General features: G+C 38.2%; 1 protein-coding gene across 3 annotated transcripts in view; it reads left to right on the forward strand.

Annotated features, from left to right (window-relative positions):
• CNTNAP4 (contactin associated protein family member 4) overlaps positions 1-24,946 on the forward strand; it is a 251,964-nt gene that overhangs the window by 53,337 nt on the left and 173,681 nt on the right. For all 3 annotated transcript variants that reach the window (XM_078439006.1, XM_060650097.2, XM_060650096.2), the window contains exon 3: positions 22,852-23,045. In XM_078439006.1, coding sequence (XP_078295132.1) covers positions 22,852-23,045 — 194 coding nt within the window. The remainder of the gene's footprint in view (positions 1-22,851; positions 23,046-24,946) is intronic.

Consider the following 24,946-nt stretch of genomic DNA (forward strand, 5'->3'; position numbering starts at 1 on the left):
TCAGAGTGATATTGACATTCCTTTGTATACGGTAGTTTTCTCTGAAAAACTTGTGTGTGATCCAATACGGAAAACCCTAACCAGTCTCTGTGATTAGGGAGATAAATTCTATATTCTTTGTTATGAGGGATGGCATTTAGAGATTTTTAAAAGAAGGTAATATTTCGTACCCTTCTATTTCCTTGCTTTCATAGTTCTAATTAAGAATTAGAAATGTCCTAAATTTCATAGTCCCTCCCAGATTCAGTTTTTTGACATTTCATTTCTGCCTTCTTCCTATTTGTAAAAGGTATGAGGAAAATTTAATAGTGTTGATATTGTTCAAAAACATAAAATCTACCACTTGGTAACTACACGTAAACTACAAGAATTTAATTTTAGGTGAGCAGGAACCCAAGAGCAACATAAAAGATTCCTGGTAAGGGGGTGTCTGGGCGGCTCAGTTGGTTAAGTGTCCGACTTCGGCTCAGGTTCTCACAGTTCGTGGTGTCGAGACCCGTGTTGAGCTCTGTGCTGCCAGCTCAGAGTCTGGAACCTGCTTCATATTCATTCTCTCTCTCTCTCTCTCTCTCTCTCTCTCTCTCTCTCTCTGCCCCTCCCCCACTTGCACTCTGTCTCTCTCAAAAATAGACATTAAAAAAATAAAAAAAGATACTTTATTAAATCAGTATTCACCAAATATTCATTTGTTCATTGGAATTCAAGACACATTTCAGATATTCAAAAAAAAAAAAAGATTGGTGAGAATTAATCAGAACTATTTCTTATACAAGAAATGGCAAAAAAGAGTTTAAGATCCTTTGAAATGTCAACTTTGCTCATTAAAAAAGTCCATCATTTTTCCTTTGTTACTAGAAAGCAAAACTGTTACAGACCTTTGACCTTCTAAAGTCACCTCACCATCTAATTTAGTTCATGTCACTCTGAGTTTGCCCATATTCAAACAGTAACAGCTCAGCTAATGGCAAGCCTCCCTTTTATGTCTGACCAGCTCACAAAAGTTTTTATAAGGTCAGACTTAAGTGTGACAATGGTATTCTAATATGGAGTCTGACTGTTAGTTATTAATTTAACAAATATATAAGCTCTATTCTTTCATATTACAAAGTTCTTGTAAACAGCCAGCCAGACTGCGGGAGAGGTGCTGTTTGAGCCGCCACAGACAGGTGGAGGAAAGAGACTCCTGGCTGTGTGAGAGGAGTACATAGCATTCAAGCAAAATTGTGACGAATGAGAATAGACTTCATAGAAAACTGCACTGTTTTATGAGGCCCCAGTGCCTCCAATGCCGAATTGAAGTTGCATTAAATGACGTGCCTAGAAAGATTCCTTTTGTTACCAGAAAAAATTATTCAGCTTGCTTTTACTAAACCAATTCTGGGAACAATGACAAAAATAGATTGGTTCTTTAAGAGGCACATACTAAAGATTTCCAGAAGGGTAGGACATCAGGCAGGAACACAATTTCCTGTCTTCCTCTCCAAAGCCTGTAAATGTAGCCAAATCCCACTGGTCTTGCTTCCTTCATTGTCATGACCCTGGAAGAGCTGCACCTCTGTTCTAACACGAATCACTCCGCAGTATCCTATATCTTTCGTGCTTCCTCGGGATTCCTGTTCCTTCCATTTTACATCTAACAAATTTCCCTTCCACTGATGACTTTACTGTCAGCATCACCATCTAGAAAGTTTTCCAAGCCATCATCCTGGACTTTATAAGCTTCTCCTCGCCCTCCCAACATCCGATATCTAAAGGGGTACCCGCAGGTGACCAAGCCCTGCCAATGTCACCCCACTAAAATCTCTAAAATGCTTTCATTTCTTTTTATTATCTTATTTACTCAATTCAAGATTATATCCCTAAGCAACTAACAAATAAATATAGAAAGTACATTTTTAATGGAGTGGTTGAAATAACAAGGGCTCAAACCAAGGCAGGGATCATGAAAAGGCAAAGGCTGTAATGAAAATCGCCTCAGAGGTAACATTGACCAGATTTGGCAATTTCTACACATATAGAAATTTCTATTTCTGTTATTGAAAGGGAATAATTAGAAGTGATTTTAAGATTTCAGTCTGAGTGAAGATTGGAATGATGTGGCCATCTGGTTCTGACAGGAGGTAAGGCATCCATTTTTGGAAGGTTGAGCTGGAGTTATCTATAGGGCATCCATGAATAGATCTATAGGAAACATTCAGGATTTGGGATACAGATTTCAAAGGAAAGTCAGAGCTTAAAAATAAAGATTTAGGCATCATCATCCAAAAAACAAAAAACTAATCATTGCAGCCATAGGCAATGAGAAATGCAGTTTATTGAGAATGAAAGCTAAAGAGAAGAGTTGTATTAGCTTTTAAACAAAAGTAGAGAAAGGGAGCTCTATGAAGGATACTGAAAAAGGCTGGCCAAAGGGGCTGAGGAAAGGAAATGAGCTAAAGAAGGAAGGGTTTGTTCTAAGTGATTTGGTCATGACTTCTGATCTAGAGATGTTTCCTGATGGGTTTTTCTCAGCTCATTTATTGACCTAGACAAATCTTCTGTTCTAAAGATACAGGATGTCAGTCTAGCAAAAACAAAAAGCTTTTGTTCCTTTTTTTTGAAAGAATCATCTCTCAATTATGGAAATCATGAATTTCTTATTACAACTCAATTTGTGGATTACCTGGGAGTTCCATATAATGTCCATACCATTGTATTGTCCCTGTTTTTATAGAAAGGAATGTAAAGTGCTAGAACTTTAGATCAAGCTTTCATATAATTTTGTAAAAATGGTGGACTTAAAAATTGTACAAAGGGTGCATAACATGACCCAATATTCTTCTACTCAGTTATGCATCTGTTACAGGAAAGATCTGTAACAGATGCATAACTGATTTATTTTATTTTATTTTATTTTATTTTATTTTATTTTATTTTATTTTATTTTATTTTTATTTTATTTTATATTTTATTTATTTTACTAACTCCAGTATAGTTAACATACAGTGTTATGTTAGTTTCAGTAATTCCTTACATCATTGAGTGCTCATCACAACAAATGTACTTCTTAATCCCTGTCACCTCTTTCACCCATTCCCTCTCCCTCCCCCTTTGGTATTTCTGTTCTCAATAGTTAAGAATCTGTTTCTTGGTTTGTCTCTCTCTCACTCTCTCTCTCTCTCTCTTCATTTACTGATTTGTTTTATTTCCTAAATTCCACACGAGTGAAAGCATATGGTATTTGTCTTTCTCTGATTTATTCTGCTTGCCATTATACTTTAGCTCCATCCATGTTGCTGCAAATGGCAAGATTTCATTCTTTTTTATGACTGAGTAATATTCCACTTTATATATCCTACCCCTTTATCCATTCATCATTTGATGGATGTGTGGGCTGCTTCCATAAATTGGGTATTGTAAATAATGCCACTATACACATAGGGGTGCATGTATCCCTTTGAATTAGTGGTTTTTTTTTTTAAATTTATGTTTATTTTTGAGAGAGAGACAGAGACAGAGCACGGGTGGGGAAGGGGCAGAGAGAGCCAGAGATGCAGAATCCAAAGCAGGCTCCAGGCTTTGGGCTGTGAGCACAGAGCTTGATGCAGGGCTCGAGCTCACGAGCTGTAAGATCATGACCTGAGCCGAAGTCGTATGCTTAACCGACTGAGCCACCCAAGTGTCCCAATAAATTACCATTTAATCAGAGCTTAAGGATATTAAGGATTAAGAATAGTCTTAGATTAGGAAAGATTAGCAATTTCTGGGTTATAGGGTAGTTCTGTTTTTAACTTTTTGAGGAATCTCCATACTGTTTTTCACAGCAGCTGCACCAGTTTGCATTCCCACCAGCAGGGCAAGAGGGTCCATTTTTTCCCTCATCCTCACCAATACTTGTTTTTTCTTGTGTTTTTGATTTTAGCTATTCCGACAGGTGTGGGGTGATATCTCATTGTAGTTTTTATTTTCTTTTCCCTGATGATGAGTAGTATTGAGCATCTTTTTAAGTCTCTTTTGGGTATCTTTTTTGGAGAAACGTCTGTTCATTTCTTCTGCCTACTTTTAATTGGATTATTTATCTTTTGGGTGTTGAGTGTTATTTTTTTGGAATATAAAAATTTATTTATTTATTTTAATATGAAATTTGTTGTCAAATTTGTTTCCATGCAACACCCAGTGCTCATCCCAACAGATGCCCCCCCATGCCCATCACCCACTTTCCCCTCCCTCCTACCTAGCCCCATCAACCCTCAGTTTATTTTCAGTTTTTAAGAGTCTCTTATGGTTTGCCTCCTTCCCTCTCCGTAACTTTTTTTTTCCCCTTCCCCTCTCCCATGGTCTTCTGTTAAATTTCTCAGGATCCACATAAGAGTGAAAACATATGGTATCTGTCTTTCTCTGTATGACTTACTTCACTTAGCATAACACTCTCCACTTCCATCCATGTTACTACAAAAGGCTATGTTTCATTCTTTCTCATTGCCAAGTAGTATTCCATTGTGTATATAAGCCACAATTTCTTTATCCATTCATCAGTTGATGGACATTTAGGCTCTTTCCATAATTTGGGTATTGTTCAGAGTGCTGCTACAAACATTGGGGTACAAGTGCCCCTATGCATCAGCACTCCTGTATCCCTTGGGTAAATTCCTAGCAGTGCTATTGCTGGGTCATAGGGTAGGTCTATTTTTAATTTTCTGAGGAACCTCCACACTGTTTTCCAGAGCGTCTGCACCAGTTTGCATTCCCACCAACAGTGCAAGAGGGTTCCTGTTTCTCCACGTCCACCCCAGCATCTATAGTCTCCTGATTTGTTCATTTTAGCCACTCTGACCGGTGTGGGGTGATATCTCAGTTTGGTTTTGATTTGTATTTCCCTGATGAGGAGTGACATTGAGCATCTTTTCATGTGCCTGTTGGCCATCTGGAAGTCTTCTTTAGAGAAGTGCCTATTCATGTCTTTGGCCCGTTTCTTCACTGGATTATTTGTTTTTCAGGTGTGGAGTTTGGTGAGTTCTTTATAGATTTTGGATACTAGCCCTTTATCCGAAAGATTTTGGATACTAGCCCTTTATCCGATATGTCATTTGCAAATATCTTTTCCCATTCCGTGGGTTGCCTTTTAGTTTTGTTGATTGTTTCCTTTGCAGTGCAGAAGCTTTTTATCTTGATGAGGTCCCATTCATTTTTGCTTTTAATTTGAGTGTTGAGTTTTATAAGTTCTTTATATATTTTGGATACTAACTCTTTATTGGATATGTTATTTGCAATTATCTTCTCCCATTCCTTAGGTTACCTTTTAGTTATTTTGATTATTTTCTTTGCTGTGTAGAGGCTTTATTTTTTGATGTAGCCCCAAAAGATCATTTTTGCTTTTATTTCCCTTGCCTCAGGAGACATATCTAGAAAAATGTTGCTATGGCTGATGTCAGAGTAATTACTGCCTTTGCTCTCTTTAAGACTTTTATGGCTTCAGGTCTCATATTTCGGTCTTTAATCCATTTTGAGTTTATTTTTGTATATGATATAAGAAAGTGGTCCAGTTTCGTTCTTTTGCATGTTGCTGTCCAGTTTTCCCAACACCACTTGTTGAAGAGACTTTTTCCTATTGTGAGAGATTAATAGGCCATATAGTTGTAGGTTCATTTCTTAGTTTTCTATTCCGTGTTCCATTGACCTATGCCAATGTCCTACTCTTTTGATTACTACAGCTTTGTAATATAACTTGAAGTCAGGAATTACAAGACCTCCAACTTTGCTTTCTCAAGATTGCTTTGGCTATTTGAGGTCTTTTGTGCTTCCGTATATATTTTAGAATTTTTTGTTCTAGTTCTGTGAAAAATGCTGTTGGTATTTTGATAGGGATTGCATTAACTGTGTAGATTGCTTTGGGTAGTATAGACATTTTAAAAATACTTGTTCGTTCAGTCCATGAGCATAGAATGCCTTTCCATTTCTTTGTGTCATCTTCCATTTCTTTTATCAGTGGTTTATAGTTTTTCAGAGTACAGATTTTTCACCTCTTTGGTTAGGTTTATTCTTAGGTATCTTACTGTTTTTGGTGCAGTTGTAAATGGGGTTGTTTTCTTAATTTCTTTCTGCTTCTTCATTGTTAGTGTATAGAAATGCAACAGATTTATGCACAATTGATTTGTGTCCTGCAACTTTACTGAATTCATTTATCAGTTCTAGTAGTGTTTTGGTGGAGTCTTTTGAGTTTTGTCTATATAGTGTCATGTCATCTGCAAATAGTGAAAGTTTTACTTCTTCCTTGCTAATCTGGATGCTTTTTATTTCTTCTTCTGGTCTAATTGCTAGGGCTAGGGCTTCCAGTACTATGTTGAATAAAAATGGAGAGAGTGGGCATCCTTGTCTTGTTCTTGACCTTAGGATGATGTTTGCTATGGTTTTTTCATATATGGACTTTATTATGTTGAAGTGTTTTCCCCCTAACCCTACTTTGTTGAGGGTTTTTTATCATGAATGGATGTTGTACTTTGTCATACGGTTTCTCTGCATCTGTTGCAATGATCATAGGGTTTTTTGGTTTTTATCCTTTCTCTTGTTGATGTGATGTATCACTTTGACTGATTTGCAAATATTGATCCACCCTTGCATCCTGGGAATAAATCCCACTTGATCATGGTGAATGATTTTTTTTTTTTAACTGTACTGCTGTATGTGGTTTGCTGGTATCTTGTTGGGGATTTTCTATGTTCATCAGAGATTTTGGCCTATACTTCTCTTTTTTTGGCGGGGGGAGGGAGATGTCTTTATCTGGTTTTGATATCGGAGTGATACTGGCTTCATGTAATGAACTTGGAAGTTTTCCTTCTTTTTCTCTTCTTTGGAATAGTTTGAGTAGAACAGGTATTAATTCTTATTTAAATGTTTGGTAGAATTTGCCTGTGAAGCTGTCTGGCCCTGCACTTTTGTTTGTTGGGAGGTTTTTGATTACTGAAAATCAGTGCATTTAAATAAAATACAAAGTTGTTGACATTTATGGTTGACTGTTGAGCCAAGCTGACTCTGGAAATATCGCATTCATATTTCCTGAAATTACAAATTGCCAATTTTTATAAGCCATTTTGAGGTATGATATACAAAAACCTGTACATATTCAATGTTTACAACTTGATGAGTTTGGAGATAAGAATACACTTATGATCCATACTACGCAAAACAATCAATTTGATGCAATTAAATTACCTATTCCTATTGAAATACCAACAGCATTTTTCACAGAAGTAGAACAAATAGTACTAAAATGTGTATGGAACCACAAAAGACCCTGAACACCTAAAGCAATCCTGAGAAACAAGGACAAAGCTAGAGGTAGCATAATTCCAGACTTCAAGGTATGCTACAAAGCTGTAGTAATCAAAACAGTATGGCACTGGCACAGAAACAGACACTTAGATGAGTAGAACAGAATTGAGAGCCCAGAAATGAACTCACAATTATATGATCAATTAAATACGACAAAGGAGACAAGAATATACGATGGGGAAAAAGACAGTTTCTTCAATCAGTAGTGCTGGGAAAACTGGACTGCCACATGTAAAAGAATTAAGCTTGAGCACTTTCCAACAACATGCACAAAAGCAAAGTCAACATTAAAGACCTAAATGTGATACCTGAAGCCATAAACATCCTATAAGACAGCATAAGCAGTAATTTCTTTGACATTGGCTATAACAACATTTTTCTAGATATGTCTCCTGAGGCAGGGGAAACAAAAGCTAAAATAAAGTGTTGGGACTGCATTAAAATAAAAAGCTTTTGCATAGCAAAGGAAACCATTAATAAAAGACAAAAAGGCAACATACTGAATGGGAGAAGATATTTGAAAATGATAGATCTGATAAGTGGTTAATATCCAAAATCTATAAAGAATGTATACAGCTTAACACTGAAAAAAAAACAAAACAAAAACAAAAAACAAACAAACAAACAAAAAGACCCACCACCAAACAATCCATTTAAAAAATGGGCAGAGGACCTGAATAGACATTTTTCCAAAGAAGACATGCAGATGGCCAACAGACACATTAAAAGAAGCTCAGGGCACCTGGGTGGCTCAGTTGGTTAAGCATCTGACTCTTGATTCTGGCTCAGGTCATGATCTCACAGTTTATTTCAGGCCCCCACCTTGGGCTCTACAGTGACAGCGTGAAGCCTGCTTGGGCTTCTCTGTCTACCTCTCTCTGTGCTCCTCCCCTGCATGCTCGTGCTCTCTCTTTCTCAAAATAAATAAATAAACATTAAAAAAAAGTTGTTCAATATCACTAGTAATCAGGGAAATGGAAATTGAAACTACAATGAGATATCATCTTATACCTGCCAGAATGGCTAAAATAAAAAAAGACAAGAAATAACAAGTGTTGTTGAGGATGTGAAGAAAAAGGAACTTTCTTACACTGTTGGTGGGAATGTAAATTGGTATAGCCACTGTGGAAAACAGTGTGGAGATTTCTCAAAAAATTAAAAATAGAAATGCTGCATGATCTAGAAATTCCACTACTGGGTATTTACTCAAAGGAAATGAAATACTAATTTAAAAAGATATATGCACCCTATGTTCATTGCAGCGTTATTTACAATAGTTAAGATATAGAAGGAAATTAAGCGTCCATTAGGAGAAGAATGGATAAAGAAGATGTCATATATATATGTATGTATGTGTATATATATATATATATATATACATACATATATATGTGTATATATGTATATATGTGTGTGTGTGTGTATATATATATATATATATATATATATATATATATATATATGTATATGTGTGATATATATATGCAGCCATAAAAAAGGAGGAGATCTTGCCATTTGTGACAACATGAATGGACCTAGCAGGTATAATGCTAAGTGAAATAAGATGGAGAAAGACAAATACCATGTGATTTACTCATATGTAGAATCTAAAAAGAACCCCAAACAAATGAATAAACAAACAAAAAAGAATCAGACCTATAAATACAGAGGACACACTGATGGTTGCCAGAGGGAAGGGGGTGGACAGATGGGCAAAATGGGTGAAGAGAAGTGGGAGGTACGGGCTTATAGTTGTAGACTGAAAAAGTCACAGGAATAAAAGGTATAGCATAAGGAATATAATTCATGGTCCTGTGTCATAGTGTTGTATGAGGACAGAAGGTAGCTATACTTGGGCTGAGCACAGCATAACATATACAGATGCTGAATCACTATGTTGTACACCTGAAACTAATGTAACATTGTGTCTACTGTGCTCAAATAAAAAAATTGTAAAAAATGCATCCATGAAACCATCACCATAATCAAGGCCATAAATTTTTTCATCACCTACAAAAATTTCCCTCTACCCCTTTCATTCATTCATTCATTCATTCATTCACTTTTAAAAAAATTATGTTTATTTATTTTTGAGAGAGCAAGAGAGGAAGTGGGAGCAGGGAAGGGGCAGAGAGAGAGAGGCCGACCCAGAATCTGAAGCAGGCTCCAGGCTCTAAGCTGTCAGCACAGAGCCTGATGTAGGGCTCGAACCCACAAACCACGAGATCATGCCCTGAGCTGCAGTTGGATGCTTAACCGACTAGGCCACCCAGCTGCCCCATTCATTCATTCATTCTTTTTTATTAAAAGTTAAAAAAAAATCTTTTGTGGTAAATTATTTTTTTAATGTTTATTTGGGGGGGGGAGGGGCAGAGATAGAGGGAGACAGAGAATCCCAAGCAGACTCTGTGCTGTGAGTACAGAGCCTGATGCAGGGCTTGAACTCACAAACTGTGAGATCATGACCTGAGCCAAAACGAAGAGTCAGATGCTTAACCAACTGAGCCATCCAGGTGCCCCTTTTGTGGTAATTTTTAAAATAAAGATGAAAAATTCTGAATTCTGAAGGTACATTCCAAACAACAGCAAATTGATCTTTATTATTATTTTTTTACTGTCAGAAAAGAATATAGCAAAATAGTAATAATTGCAATATAAGTGCATGGTGGTAATTGACTTTCCATTGTGCTTATCAAAAGGATTTGCATTTTATAATTATTGTAGCCGTCATCACAAGCATGTGCTGAACTGATTCTGCTAGGATGCTATTTTCTGGTTGCTACCATTCTCCTTGGTAGTAACAGAGTGTGTGGAAAATGCAGGGGTGTAGATGAGATTCACAGTATCGCCAGAAGCAATTTGAAATTGGCTAGGCAGAAGCATGACCTATTTTTTTTTTTTTTTTTTTTGGTCCGTCTTTTCTGATCTAGAAAATGTTTGCATTAACTCTCATTCCCAGCTGGAAGCATTGCTTTATTATGACTCATTGGATCAATATACATTGGGAGCCATGAACTGTGATAGGTGGCCTGACAATCGTATGAAAGGCCTCACTGGTTTGAGTGGAAATGAGGTTGCTTTGTGAGAGGCAACTTTCTTTTTATCAAAAAGGACAATTTAGAACTTTCCATTATGCATTACAAATAGAAATAAGATGGAGATAAACAGAGCAAAATGATGTGCTTTTTTCCTCTTCTGCCTGCACTTCCCCACCTTTCGCATCCTGACAGACTGGATCCTGCTCCCTCAGCCTGGGGTGATTTTTATCTCGGTCAAGCCAGGGGAATTGCCTGCTCTTTCTCCTGTGGAACAATTAGTGGCATGTCATTTTAGAAGTTATTTCTTTCTCAGTGACAAAAATCACAAGTTTATAACCATAGGTTAAAATCAGATTAATGAATAGAAGTGCTCGATGGGAAAAATCGCCAGCAATGGCTTGTTACACTTGCGTCTGTTTGTTTTCTTCACTGTTTGAGCACAATCCCCAAATTAAATATGTTGAACCTTGATTTGTTGTATATAAAGAGGTAAAGAACTCATTTAAAACACCTGTAATAATTGAGCATCATTTAAAACATCCAAACGTATGTCAATCGCTGGCCAAATTACACATTTGGCCAATCACATTTTTGACATAAAACCCGTAAGAGCATATTTTTTTCTCTGTGTTTTTCATAAAAACAGAGCTCTTGTGTGCTCTTCTGTTTGTACATAGGCCAGGAGCCAGATGGAGCTGGCTAGGGTGCTTGGATGTTAGAGGAAGCAGTTCATTTGTGTAGCAAAAGGGTCTGCAACTCAAAGCATTTCTAGAATTGAATGTGTGCATGGGGGAATATTGTACTTGCTGGCTTCAGACACTAAATTCTATTTGCATCCCACTGCCCCGTGCTATTGTGGAACATTCCATCCATTAAAAGCAGTGTGTATGTGTGTGTGTGTACTATATATATATATGTGTGTGTATATATATGTGTATATATATATAGATAGATGTATATATATATATACACATATATATACATATATATTTATATACTATAATGTAATTATTATAATTATATATTATATATGATGTTTTACATATATATAATTTTTTTTGCTTCTGTCTAATTTCTACCAGTTACTACTGTGATGCCTACTGAATTTTGAGCGATTTTGCTCTACAGTGCAGATCTGGAGTCCAGAATCTACTGCACATATGGCAGGATGTTTTTCGAATCAGATAGAAGCATTCATCCTGGTTGACCACCCATCTACACATGCAAATAGCCCTGTTTTTCACAATCCACATACAGTTTTATAAAATCACACTTTGCATAAAATGTATAATCGGCAGCTTTGGGGATATTAGGCACTTAAACATTTACTCATAAAGATACCACAGTACATTAACCATTCAGATCTGAGATATTAGTTGATCTGATTTTCTCAGCCAATTTCAGATCTCTGAGTTTGCAGGTTATGTGAGTTGAGGAATAACATGGAAACACGACATATTTTTTCAGTATTGTCAACACATTAGCATTGGTGAGTATTGTTTTAAGTGGGGGGTGATCCTATTTGCTTTTCAGTTTAGAGACTCCCATATATGCCCACAAATCAGTTCACCTCAAGCCCTCTGGTGACTGCTGGGTAGAGTAGCCTCCTTTGATTGTGTCAATCCCTTCCAGATAAATGTTCAGACTTTTTTTTAGCTCATTTTATTTATTTTGAGACAGAGGGAGAGAGAGAGAGAGAGGGAGAGAGAGGAAGAGAGAGAAAGAGAGAGACAGACAGAAGGGTAGATGCAGAGGTGGGGGGGGGGGAGAGAGAGAGAGAGAGAGAGAGAGAATCCCAAGCAGGTTATGTACTCACAGTACAGAGTCCGATGTGGGGCCTGATCTCATGAACTGTGAGATCATGACCTGTCCTGAAATCAGACTTTATGATTTCCTCATCTTTCCTTTAGTTCTTTCCAAAATGATGGTTGACATATGAGGAACTCAGATGATACAGGGCACGACTGGGTAGCAGCTCCCCCAGCATATGTTGGTTGTCATGTTGGTATTTACCACAAGATCGTTGGTTGGATCCTTTTATACCTGGCAGTGATATCTGCTGAGTGTGGTTGGGTTGGTCCTAACCCTACATGTTTGTTGTAATGCATTGCCAGTTTTAGTGGCCGATCCCTCCCTTGATTGTTTTCTTGGCCAAGGCCATCACCTTTTGCTGAAGGAGTCCCATGACACCTCTTGTTGCTATTCAGAGTCTATGAAGCTGGCTGTGACATTCTTTGGTTAATAGATGGAACAACTGTGCAGTCATCTCTGGGTGATGTCACTACCATGAAGGATCCCTCAAGTGAGCTTCTAGTCAGACCCTCATTCACTTCTGAGCATTGCTCTTTATCTTCTCCTCCTGGACTTTGATTGTGGAATGGTTTCTAGGGAATATAATTCATTAGACAGAAAGATGAAAAACACATTGTTCCAATTAAAAAACTCCCAGTTATCTCCTGCCAAAGAAAAATCACACTAGTACAGACTTCCAGTTACAAAATGAAAAAAGTCATGGAGATTAAAAGTACAACACAGGGAATCTAGTCAATAACATTGAAATAACATTGTATGGTGACAGATGATGACTATGTTTACTGTGGTAAGCACTGTGTAATGTATAGAATTGTTGAATCACTCTTGTACACCTGAAACTAATATGATAGTGTATGTCAACTATACTTCAATAATAGATTAAAAAAAAAAAACAAAAAACAAAAGAATAATTGCACGGATTGGGTAAAAAGACCAGACAGACTTTCAATACCATAGCAATGAAGGTCAAGACTGTTGCAATAGAGAAGAGACATTGAACCCAACTCTGTTGAAACAAAATAGAGTTTGTAAGCCCTGGGTTGAGCCAGTAGAAAAGTACTGGAGAACATTAGGCGGGGAAGTTGGTCATTGTGATCAGGTGTTTGTGTTTGCTAATTGGCAATTACAGAAATTAGACCCATGCCCTCCCATAGAGACTGGGAAATGAGGCACTTTCTTGATGACTGCATTTCAAGGGATGACTCAGGTCCTTGAGAAAGACATTCTTGGATTATAAACTTGGAAAGAGGCTTGAGGAAGATTTATATCTCAGGGGGCAGAGAAATGGTTTATAGTTGCAAGTTTCCTAAATTAAATGCTCTAAGAAAAGGGAAGTCAGGCACTTCTAGTTGGGAAGGACCCTGTGTAAAGTTTAGTCAAGCTTCTGAGGTAAAAGCTAAGACTGTCATGGTCACAAGCATCGCTAATAGTTTTTCCTGCTGCTTGTAAAATAAAACTTTCCACAATGAAGTATCACTTAAAAAGGAGTAAGTCATGGAATTAAATAAAGCACGTATATTCAAGACTGAACTCAAAAGTACCTAAGCCTAGAGGTAAACATATCTCCATAATTGGGAATATGATGTTATCTTAATATGTCTTAGCATTTTTTACAAACTGAGAAAGCATTAAATGATTTAATCAATCAAATGCTTGGGATTGGTTTTGCACTTTTTACCTTTTTGATATACTGTGTTCCAGTAATGCTGCCTTTTGCAGTCATTATGTGGAAATGATGTCTGTTGGTACAAGAGAGTGACTTCAGTTTTTTGACCCAGAAGGAGTGATATGAGGACATTTGGCTCATGACAGCTTATCATCTCTGTCTGGCTAAGGAAGATAAAAAAAAAAAAAAAGGAAGGTACGGAAGCAAAAAATGGTTTTTAAACCTCTGGGATATTGTCAGTATGTTCTTTTTGATGCATGATGTCATTTACTGAAATGACCTGTCTCACTGCAATAGATCTAAATCGAAACTTTTAGAAAAGCATCATAATGGGCTTAGAAAGCAAAACATGAGCAAGTCCTGATTATCGTTTGAATTTCTAGACATCATGTGCTAAAAGTCATTTTCCTAAAATGACTAATTTGAGTGAAATAAAACTTGCTGGCACAGAATTTAGTGTTTTTATAACTTTTTCCCAGCTTTCCAGAGCAAATTTGGCTGTCACAAAATTTGCAAATCAAATATACAAATCAAAATGCCCTAACAGAGGAAGGGTGTAAATATTTACTTTTCAATCCACTGAATTATTAAAGATTTCAGAAATGTTTGCTCTGGCAATACATGAAGTAGGACGGAAAGTCAGTCTGCCAATTTGCCGCGAGGGAAAAACGGATCAACAGCAAAGAACTGAAACCTCAGAGAACTGAGTGAGGTATTATTAATTTAGAGCCTTTCTGGGGAAATGAAGTGAAAAGCATCTTTTTCACTGTATCAAAAATCCAAAAACAAAGCCATAAGTACATCTAGGAAATGTAGTTTACAAGTGATTAAACTGTATAACTTTGGGGCAATTGGTAGTCTGTGTGTGTGTGTGTGTGTGTGTGTGTGTGTGTGTGTGTACATACTTGAGCTTTCTCTTTGAGAACCTCACTGAAAATACCTCGCTGCAAAGAAACCTCATTTGGCTCCAGTTTCCACTTTGCCACTAATTTGGTATATGAATTTACACAGTCTTATTATACCTGGATGGCTACAGATTTATTTCATTCCTTTATGCAGTACATAGTTACTAAGCATCCACCGTGCGTCGGGCCATGTGCTAGACACTTAGGATCTATCTGTGGGTAAAACAGGCAAAGACTCTTGGTCTCATCAAGCTTATGTTCTAGTAAGTCAAGATAAAAGATAAAGAATACATGTAATAAATAAGAAAATCATATACTGTGTGTAAAAGGAAATCGTATACTATGTCAATTCCTGTCAAAAAGAATGAGAAAGTTGTTTTGGGTAAGACAAATGGGAACAGTATTGTTGGGTAAGAAAAATTGTGGCAAGGGAGGTCAGGGGATACAGGCCTCTATGGGAAGGATCAGATCCGAGCAAAGACTCGAAGGTGGCAGGGATGTTAGCCCAGTGTATCTCAGAGGGGAGCACTCCAGGCAGAAAGGATCACTTCGCACAGCAGGGACTGGGAGGTAGGAGAATGACTGGTGTTTGTGCAGAGAACCTCAGGGAGGGAGGCCCTTGCTGCTGATGGGGCGTGAACTGGGAAGAAGAGGCTGGGCAGACATGGGTGGGAGTGGTATAAGGGGGCAGATCACATAGGACCCTGTGGGCCATATAGCGATGACTTTGTCTTTCACTGTGTGTATGATGGAGACTTACTGCAGTGTTTTGAACACAGGGATAATATTTTAAGCCTGTTACATGGAGAATGGAGCCTCCATGAGCTAGGGAAGAAGCAGAGAGACTTCTTCGGTGGCTTCTGCAAGAATGTAGGGTAAAATCATGTGCCTTGAGCCAAAGGAGTACCAATGAAGATGGGCAAATAGTCTGATGCTGGACAGGTGAGCAGCACCAGTAACATTTTCTCTTGGAATGGTTATGTGGTGAAAAAGAGGGGAGTCAAGAATGACTTCTTTGTTGTTGCTCTTCTGAGAAACCAGAAGGATGGAATTATCATAAACTGGGCTGGGGAAGGGTATGAACAGAGTAGGCCTGGGGGGGAGAATGAGGTTTGGTTTGGAACATGTTACAGATATCAAGTTGAATGAAGCTCGGGAAGGAGATGTGGGGTGGAGATGTAACTCAGGGAATTATTGGCATGTAGGTAATACTTAAATCCACGAGGTCAAGAGAAATCATGAAGGAGTGCACGTTGACAGAAAAGAACCAGGGCAAAGGACTGAGCCCTGGAGCATCTCAACCCTCAGAGCTGATAAGAGATAAAAAGAACTAGCAATGGAGACTGAGGAAGAAGGACCAGTAAGCTGAGGAGAAAATTAAGAGAAGGAGCTCTTGTGAAAATAAGTGAACAAAGTATACCGAAGCCTTGGGAAGGGCCGGAATATTCAAATGTCTCTGGTGGGCCAGGTGGTAGGAAGGCTGAAACCTGAGCATTCGGTTTGGTGACGTGGAGTTCTCTGGTAGTCTTGAGAAGAGCAGCTTCAGTTGAGTGGTACAGAATGAAAGGCTGGTTGGAGTTGGCTGGAGCGAGAATGAAATGAGAAGAATTGCAGGGCTTGAGTGTGGACATCTTATTCAAAGAATGGTAACATAAAAAGGAGAAAAAAAGGTACAGAAGAGTCAAGAGAAGATTTTTTTCTTTAAAAAAAAAAAAAGAAGGAAAAACAACAGCATGCTTGTACATCCGTGGGAATGATCCATCAAAGAGAAAAAAAGATAACGAGGCAGGAGAGAGAGGAGAATCGCTGAAGCAGTGGACCTGAGCAGGTCCATCACAAGTGAAGGGGCCAGCTCATGCCCTGTGGAAGGAACTAGAAGGCACAGGAATGGGCTCGGGCGCTGACTGTGCCAGCAGAGCTCCGTCTCACTTCACCTCCCACCTCTGCCTCCCTCTGTGTTGGCTTCACTCAGGCAGACTTTCCAAAAAGATCGCTGCTGCAGTTTGATTCCCGAGTCCCATCCTTTCAGCTTTCTGAGCGGAGAAAAGGATCTCTCCTTCAGTAGTCCCGACAGAATCCTGGAATTGCGCCACTAGCCTGGCTCAGGTGATGCGTCCATCCCTGTCACCATCCCTGGGGCCAGGGGAGGCAATGCCAAGATTCTAGAGTGTTCTGTGAAAAAAGATCAGCAAATTACAGCATCAATAGCATCATGTTTTCTTCTTGGCAAAACAAGCAAACAAACAAAAAAAACCGACAAAAAACTAAGCTGGTAACAACACAAAGTTGTTAAGAGTTCTACATGGTGACCCAGGGACACTGCAGTCCATTTAAGGGAGCCAAGCAAATATTGGCACAATGTTCTTTTTGTTTCCTTACATTATTGTAATGTAATGTCAAGATCAAAATGATCCGGGCAAATTTAGACTCTTGGGGGAAATCTAGTTGACATGTGAAAAAAAAGTAATTATCTTAGAAGGAAGCTTTCCTATGACAATTTTAATTAAGCCAATCATTTTTGTAGAAATGTATGTGGCCTAGTGGTGGCTAGGACTGTCATTCAATTGTGTTCACTGTGCTTTGTGTCCTTGAACATTTGTGTCTTTCTACACTTTAAATATTGGGAAAGAAATATGGCTCCTTCTTTCTGAGCAGTTTGTACTTTTACGAAGTTGACAAAACTCTATGCCACATCATCTCCCTGATGACCACCAGGAATGGCAGTCATGTCATTTTTAATATTAGTAGGGGATAGAGGTGATTCTTTTCTCTATTTTAAGGCTTCAGCCAAAAGTATTTTTTTCTTCAATTTTTCTTTTCACTTTCCCGAAATTGTAAGATGTGTCTCTATGAGCAGAAGTAATTATTATTGATATCTGGCAAATGGGATATATGGATATTAAATTTATAATTCAGCCAGGCAGTTACTTATATTTAAATAATATTGAATAAGGGTATCTGCCTGGCTCAGTTGGTATAGCATGTGACTCTTGATCTCAAGGTCCTGAGTTCAAGCCCCCCACTGGACGTGGAACCTACTTAAAATGAATGTTTAAAAAAATTAAAGAAAAATAAATAATATTGAATTTATAATTTAGATATATTCTTGGAATAAAATTAACCACTATGGGCAATGACAGTTGTATAATTTTTTCAGGGGGAAGTGACTTTTAAAATGAGATCCTCACTGAGATTTAAATTATTTTAAAAATAAGTAATTTCTTATCCACATTAAAGTGATTTGTATAACATTTGGAAAAATTTAATTTGCATAATATTAGGAAAATTTACTCAGCCTCTGTAAATATTTTTGTAAGTTTTATTTGAAAAGAAGAGGTGTTAAAACATTTCATTTCACTCGATAATTTTAGTAATTAAGCTTAATATGGTAACTAAAATTTCTAGAGTAGAGTATTTGACATACAATAGGCACAGACCATTTATAGTTTGCTTTTCTTTCCCTATAATTCACAGCCACATATTTTATAGAAGCAAGTTCCCCAGGAACTTTTAAATGGTTTAAATTGGTAGGCACCCACTGGGTGCCTCAGTGGGTTAAGCACCCAACTTCGGTTCAAGTCATGATCTCTCAGTTTGTGGGTTGAAGTCCCACATCAGGCTCTATGCTGGCAGCTTGGAGCCTGGAGCCTGCTTCAGATTCTGCGTCTCAGTCTCTCTCTGCCCCTCCCCCACTCACACTCTGTCTCTCTCAAAAATAAATAAACATTTTTTTAAAATTAAAAAAAATAAATAGAACTGGTAGGCAAGAGATCCTGTGTTTGTGGTCATTCAGGAACTAAATATTTTCAGAGCTGAATTTAGTGCTGTGATCATAAATCTGTATTTGGAGTCAATAGTAATAATAATTGTTCTATAATTCAAAAAGTAACAACTGCCATGTACCCACATGCTTGCTGTATGTGAGAGAAATCAATAGGCACTTTAATATGCTTTTTGAAATTAATTCTCAGAGCAGTGCTACAACATTTAATTTAAAAGTCACCAGTCGGGAGGATTTTCGTTTTTAAATGTGAGTTTTCAGACTGTGATGCGAAGAGTCAACAAGTGTTTTTGTTTGGATAGATTTATGACACTTTACTATGCCAAGTCTCAGTGATGAGGCCAAAGAAGGAGAAAAAGGAGGGTGGAATAGGAAGAAAATGAGCTGAGGGGACAAGACTCTTGTTTTTATCTGGTGGGTTACATGTCAGTAACCATGGACGAGGTGGGGGTTCTAAAGAGATGGTCTTTGGTCTGTAGGTATTGGCCTACTGTAATGGTGAACACATGGGCATATTAAAAGCATCATTAAGAACGAATAATACTTGACCAGCAGCTAAAAGGTTTGATTAATAAATAAAGTGAGGAATTCTTTTATTTTAGAGTAATTCAGACTTTACCGTTGGCTGGAGTTAGCCCTCATTTCTTCCGTGAAAAAAGTAAATACGACAATAGCATGGCTCCGGAATGCTGGGTGGTTTGGTAGTGGCCAGACGGCTGTTCTAATATAACGTCAGCTTTTATTTCATGTCTGTTGTTCCTACTTGTCACCACAGGCTGCCAGTACCAAAGTAAGTCACGTTCTACCTATATCTGTACCTATATCTATACCTAGAAGTTTGCATTTTCCATATTCCTCTTTGACATTTGTTTTAGAATCAGAACAAGGATATCACTGCATCACACACTTAGACCGTGTGCATCTGCAGAGCTAAAACAGCTTCAAACCCTGTGGGGAATCTGTGGATTCCCTGGGGCCGATTTCACTTGGTAAAGCCCAGGAGCATCTGAATTTCCATGACTTTATTGGTGTACCTCTTTAATGATATAGCTTAATTTGCATATCAGTAGTACCTTTTCACCACAGGTGAGAAATTGAAATGTTCAAGGTCAATTAACTGCGAATGTTTCAAGTCGGGTAGTGCAGCCGTAACAGTGAGCGGTGCTGGGAAGAGGGAGCGGTCAGTGAGAGGTGCCTCTTTCTCCTGATGAGAATTGATGATCCAATTTTAACTCACCAGAATCATGCTGATTCTTTTTTCCTTACTGTGCACCTCTCATGTGCTCACTTTTTAAATACTGGTCTATCAAGGAGTGTCAAAATGCTAGAGAAAGATTATGAAATTCTATATTGAAAAAGTGTATAGACCATTGAAATTAACTAGAAAGAGCAAGACACAAAATAATCAGTATTTTCCCAGAGGTATAAGCTACATATAGATAAAATTCCAAATGTCGAAATGTCAGGTTAAAATGATAGCCAGCCGGGGGCCCTTCATTCACTCTTTTCCAACTTTTCTATGTATAAAACAATGATATGGGGTGCCTGGGTGGCTCTGTCTCTTGATTTTGGCTTAGGTCATGACTTCACTGCTGGTGAGACCAAGCCCTGTGTCAGGCTCTGTGCTGACATTGAGGAGCCTGCTTGGGATTTTCTCTCCCCTCTCTTTCTGCCCTTCCCCCCACCCCCCCAACTCTCTCTCTCTCTCAACCAAAGTAAATAAATAAACTTAAAAAAAATTTTTTTTAAATGATAAAAAAACAGAGAGATAGGCAGTAGTAATAGTATAAGAGGACTGAGGATGCTTGGTTAGCATTAGACCTCAGGAAACTTTCAACTTCCAAACTTGGAGAGATCCTTAGGAAGAATAGTAAGATTTAGAAAGGACAGTAGAGGGAAATAGTTACCCATTCACCCCTCCCGTCATGTCCCCGTACTTCAGAGATACGGTCTTTGTTAATTCGAGGGAGGAAAATTGGCTCAACCGCCCGGTAGCTAAATTCTAGGGTTCCCCTACCTCTCTCAGCTCCATCTTTTCTACATCCATTGGGAGCTTCCAGTTCCCATTGATCATAACAACATGAGAGGCACGGCAGGTCCTGGCTAAGAGCACCATGCCTCTTCCTGCTCTGCAGGTGACAGCCAGGTATTCAGACTCTCTGTATGTGACTTATCCTCTATTCAATAGGTGGCTCTGAGAATTAAATAACTATGTCTTCACAGAATGCCTGACACAAAGTACTCACTTGCTCAATAAATACTAAGTGAATTCTACCACAGTAGAATAAGTAGAAAAGGTAGGCTGGAGTTTCATTACATCCTGAGCAGTGAAATATGGAGGAAGAGTTGGCTTGGCTTTAAAAATAATGCCGTGGGAACAACTCCCACTGAGGGTTTGGGAATTTCCTGAGTTATTTGTGGCAGGCTATAATTCAAGATGTCTTCAGATCAGTCTTCCTTATAGATAACAGGCTGCGAGAGTAAGAGGTGCCCCTTGTGGACAGCAGAGCTGTGCTGGAGAAGTGACACCAAGACACCAAAAATGCAGCCAGAGCATGTGTCTACCAACAAACCCTCTTGCTCAAAATACGAGAGTATTCTTCTCTAACCTAAACGTAGTAGATGGTATTGGTGGCCGACAGAACTCCACCCATCCAGGTTACTGGCCCAAACCACAGGTTCTTCAAGGGCAAATACAGAGAAAATTAAAAGTAAAAACAAGCCAACCAAAATTACTGTATGTATAATATTTTGGATGAAAAAGAGAGAGGTATGGAATGGAAGACATTTTTGAACAATGACTTCTTCCAAGAAAAAAAGGAAATTTGAAAAAAAAAAAGTCTCATTCTAAAGACAATGTAGTGAATAACTTGGTAATCATACCCTAATACAAGTAGGAGTTAGCATTATAGCATCAGGATAGGATGTTGTTGTCACATAATTCCTTTTTAATATACTGTATTGACTCAGTTTTGAGCCTTACATAGAGGATGGTCTGCTCTCTTTCATGAGCAGCTGATTATATCCATAATCTGCCCACTTCCCTTGTTGGGCTTACAGCCTCAAGGTGGTGGCAAAAGAATGTGGGAAAGAAAACATGTGCTAATATTCTTACTTGGGGTGTTATATATTAGATGTTACATTTGAAAAGATACTGAATATTAGATGATTATGGATTTAAGAATGCGTTAAACCCTGTTTCATGCCTTTTACAATGATTACGTATTACTTACATAATTATCAATGTGAATATTACTTAAAATAAGTAAAGTCCCCAAATAAGGCTTTTTTGTATTAACTGGAAGAATGAAACATCTTAACAAGACATCCAGTAGTCACATCTCTAATATTCTGGTGTGCAGTGAGTAAAAGGAAACACAGTAAGTTCGGCTCTACCCACACTTCCTTGAATATACAATAGGTTCCTATTTTTCACTCTTGAATGCTCAAGCACACCTTACTCTAGGACCTTTTCCCTGACTGCCCCTCCCCCACCTCATACCTCCCCCCCTTACCCCACCTCCCCACCCGGCCAGGATAGAACCAGTGGTGTGTTGGTGAATTGGTTGGGGTGGGAATGGGTGCTGATCTGTAGAGTTTGCCAGTTTCTGTGGTTTAAATACTCCAACCATGGTCCGTTGTAAAAGTGGCTATATTCATCAGTCAGCTTGCAAAATTCCTGAAAGTTTAATGGCCTCTCCTACGCTTGTTGCCAGCCAGTTCCAACTTTCTACTGGATAGAACTCTCCTCCATCATCCGTTGTATTATTGTTTCCTGCACGTGCCTCACCGTTAACATTTGTGTTTCAAGCATGGTTTCCAATGTCTGTCCCTCCTATAAACCCGTCAACACAGTGAGGATAGGGACTATCCTTTTTGGCCATCTGTATTTGCAGGCTTTATGCTATACTTCTTTCTCCAGGAAGTCTAAACATGATCAGATACCACAGGTAGTATTCTAGTTATGCCACAGCGTGAACTATGATTAAAGGTCGAACCATCACCTAATCATGTGTGTGGGCAGTAACCCTCCTAGTTCCAAGTGTAGACACGAATGTCCACTTGTCAAATTAAGCACTTTGAACATTCAGTAGAATCTCAGTTCTACCCCGTGTTGGGAGTTATAACACCTAGAAATGAACATAATTAACACAGGCTTCATCCATTTATACTAAATTCTTGTTTTTCTGTATTATTCTACAATTATGAGAAGTTTCGTATTTTGGAAATTTGACTTTATTAAATTCCATACAGGAATACAGTCTTACTGGCATTTCTATCCAATAACAGATTTTTAACTAATCTTCTTCCCGTTGTCTTCTGTTTCTATTTTCATAAAAGGAGCTGGTGGCTGGTCTCCACTTGTGTCAAACAAATACCAGTGGTTGCAGATTGACCTTGGAGAGAGAATGGAGATCACCGCTGTGGCCACCCAAGGGGGATATGGGAGCTCCAACTGGGTGACCAGCTACCTCCTGATGTTCAGTGATAGTGGCAGGAACTGGAAACAATATCGACAAGAAGACAGCATCTGGGTATGTTTCTTTAACAGAATGCATAGTCTCTCAGGGAAAAGAAGCAGAGTCATCCCTGTGTGTTGTTTACGAATCTCTTAAACTAAGTTGAGACACAGAATCTTGGGAATTACTTAGAAAGCATTTTTCAAGGAAAAATGAATTAATATTCATTTTCTATTCTGTTTCATGGTATAACTTTTGAAAATACTAAAGGTGAGTGAACTTATCTCAGAGACCCCAGAAACTGAAAAAAAATCTTACTTGTCCACTACCTAGCGTGGAAGTCTAAGAAATAAATAAAACCTGTCATTTGTTTTTAAGTTTTATCCAATAACCTAGTGGTTTTTGCATGGTCTTCATTTAAGGTTGGTTGACAGAATTTTTTCCTTTTATTTCCTCTGATGCCTCTGAGATTTCTGAACATCTCCTTCTCTCTCTAGTATTTGGAGGTTGGTATATATAATATTTGGAGTATTATATATGATATAAACATATATATATGTTTTTGTATATAAAACATATATGTTTTGTATATGTTTTGTATATATAAACATATATATATGATTTGTATATAAACCATTCTCTAGTCTGTTAAAAGTGTGTAAGTGTGTAAAACGCTGCATGTTATTGGCAGGGGCATGGCTCCTTAAGAGAGACTGACAAGGAGGCAGTTTGCAATATGGCGGGTGGTATTTGTAGTTGGCTGATCACATATAAACACCTGGTGGAAGAAGGAAGCTGTAGGCTGTTTGCTTGGTGGTGAAGAAAGGACTTCTTTGCTATGAGAAGGGTATTGGTTTGGATCTTATATGGACCAGGGACAACGTGCTGCAGTCAAAGAACTTTCTTTTTTTTTCTTTTCCTCTGGCTGAGCTGCTGGAACTAGAGAAAATGAGTAACTTAATGAAGCATCATTCTTAGCACACAGATAATTTAGAAGCCTATTTGGGCACATAATGATAATTTTCTTTGATCAGTCAATTGCCTCTCTTTTGAAAGTTCCTAGAACTCAGTCATACATTATCAACTCATTGAAGAAATGGACTGCGATTTACTCACCTTTGTGTCTCTGAAGCATTTGGTGGCCATTCAATGCGTGTTTATTGATGTAAATTGAATTGAGAAGAAGTAACCCAGGTCTTTCTCTAGAGAGAACAACAGTTGGGCTGGAAGAAGTTGCCTATAAGCATTTTTAAGAAAAGCTGCCTTAAAATCCTAAGCAAGCTGAAGTGTAGAAGAGCGAGAAAAACTGGATATTACGGTTGAATTAATTTCATGAGAACCATTCAAACTAGGGATAAAATAAACAGTAATTATGAACCAATAACAATGAAAGCTTAATGAGGTATTTATTTTAACTAGGTGTTTGGATCATCCTTTACTCTTTTTTTAAATTAAGTATTGGGTTTTAAACTAGATAAGTAGAGGTTAATTCATGCTAACATATAGATGTGTTAAGTAAAATGTACGTTTTTGACATTTCTTAACATGATACATCAACCATGAAAATTATTTCTCCATTATTCAATTTTGGGGCAAGTCAAACCTAGACCACACCACTTGCCTTCCTTTGCTTACTCTTGTTAAGGTGAGGTTCTCAGGGCTGCCTGGGTGGCTCCGTCGGTTGGGCGTCCAACTTCAGCTCAGGTCATGATCTCACATTCCATGGGTTCGAGCCCCGCATCTGGCTCTGTGCTGACAGCTGAGCTCAGAGCCTGGAGCCTGCTTCCGATTCTGTGTCTCTTTCTCTCTGCTCCTCTCCTGCTCACACTCTGTCTCTGTCCGTCTGTCTGTCTCTCTCTCTCAAAAATAAGCATTAAAAAAATTAAAAAAAAAAAGTGAGATTCTCAGGGTGACATAGAGGCATAATGATATCCTTAACCAATCCAAACTAATCAATGTAAAGACAGATGGCATCT

This window comes from Panthera onca, chromosome E2, assembly GCF_046562875.1.
Source record: "Panthera onca isolate mPanOnc1 chromosome E2, mPanOnc1 haplotype 2, whole genome shotgun sequence".
Lineage (NCBI taxonomy): Eukaryota > Metazoa > Chordata > Mammalia > Carnivora > Felidae > Panthera > Panthera onca.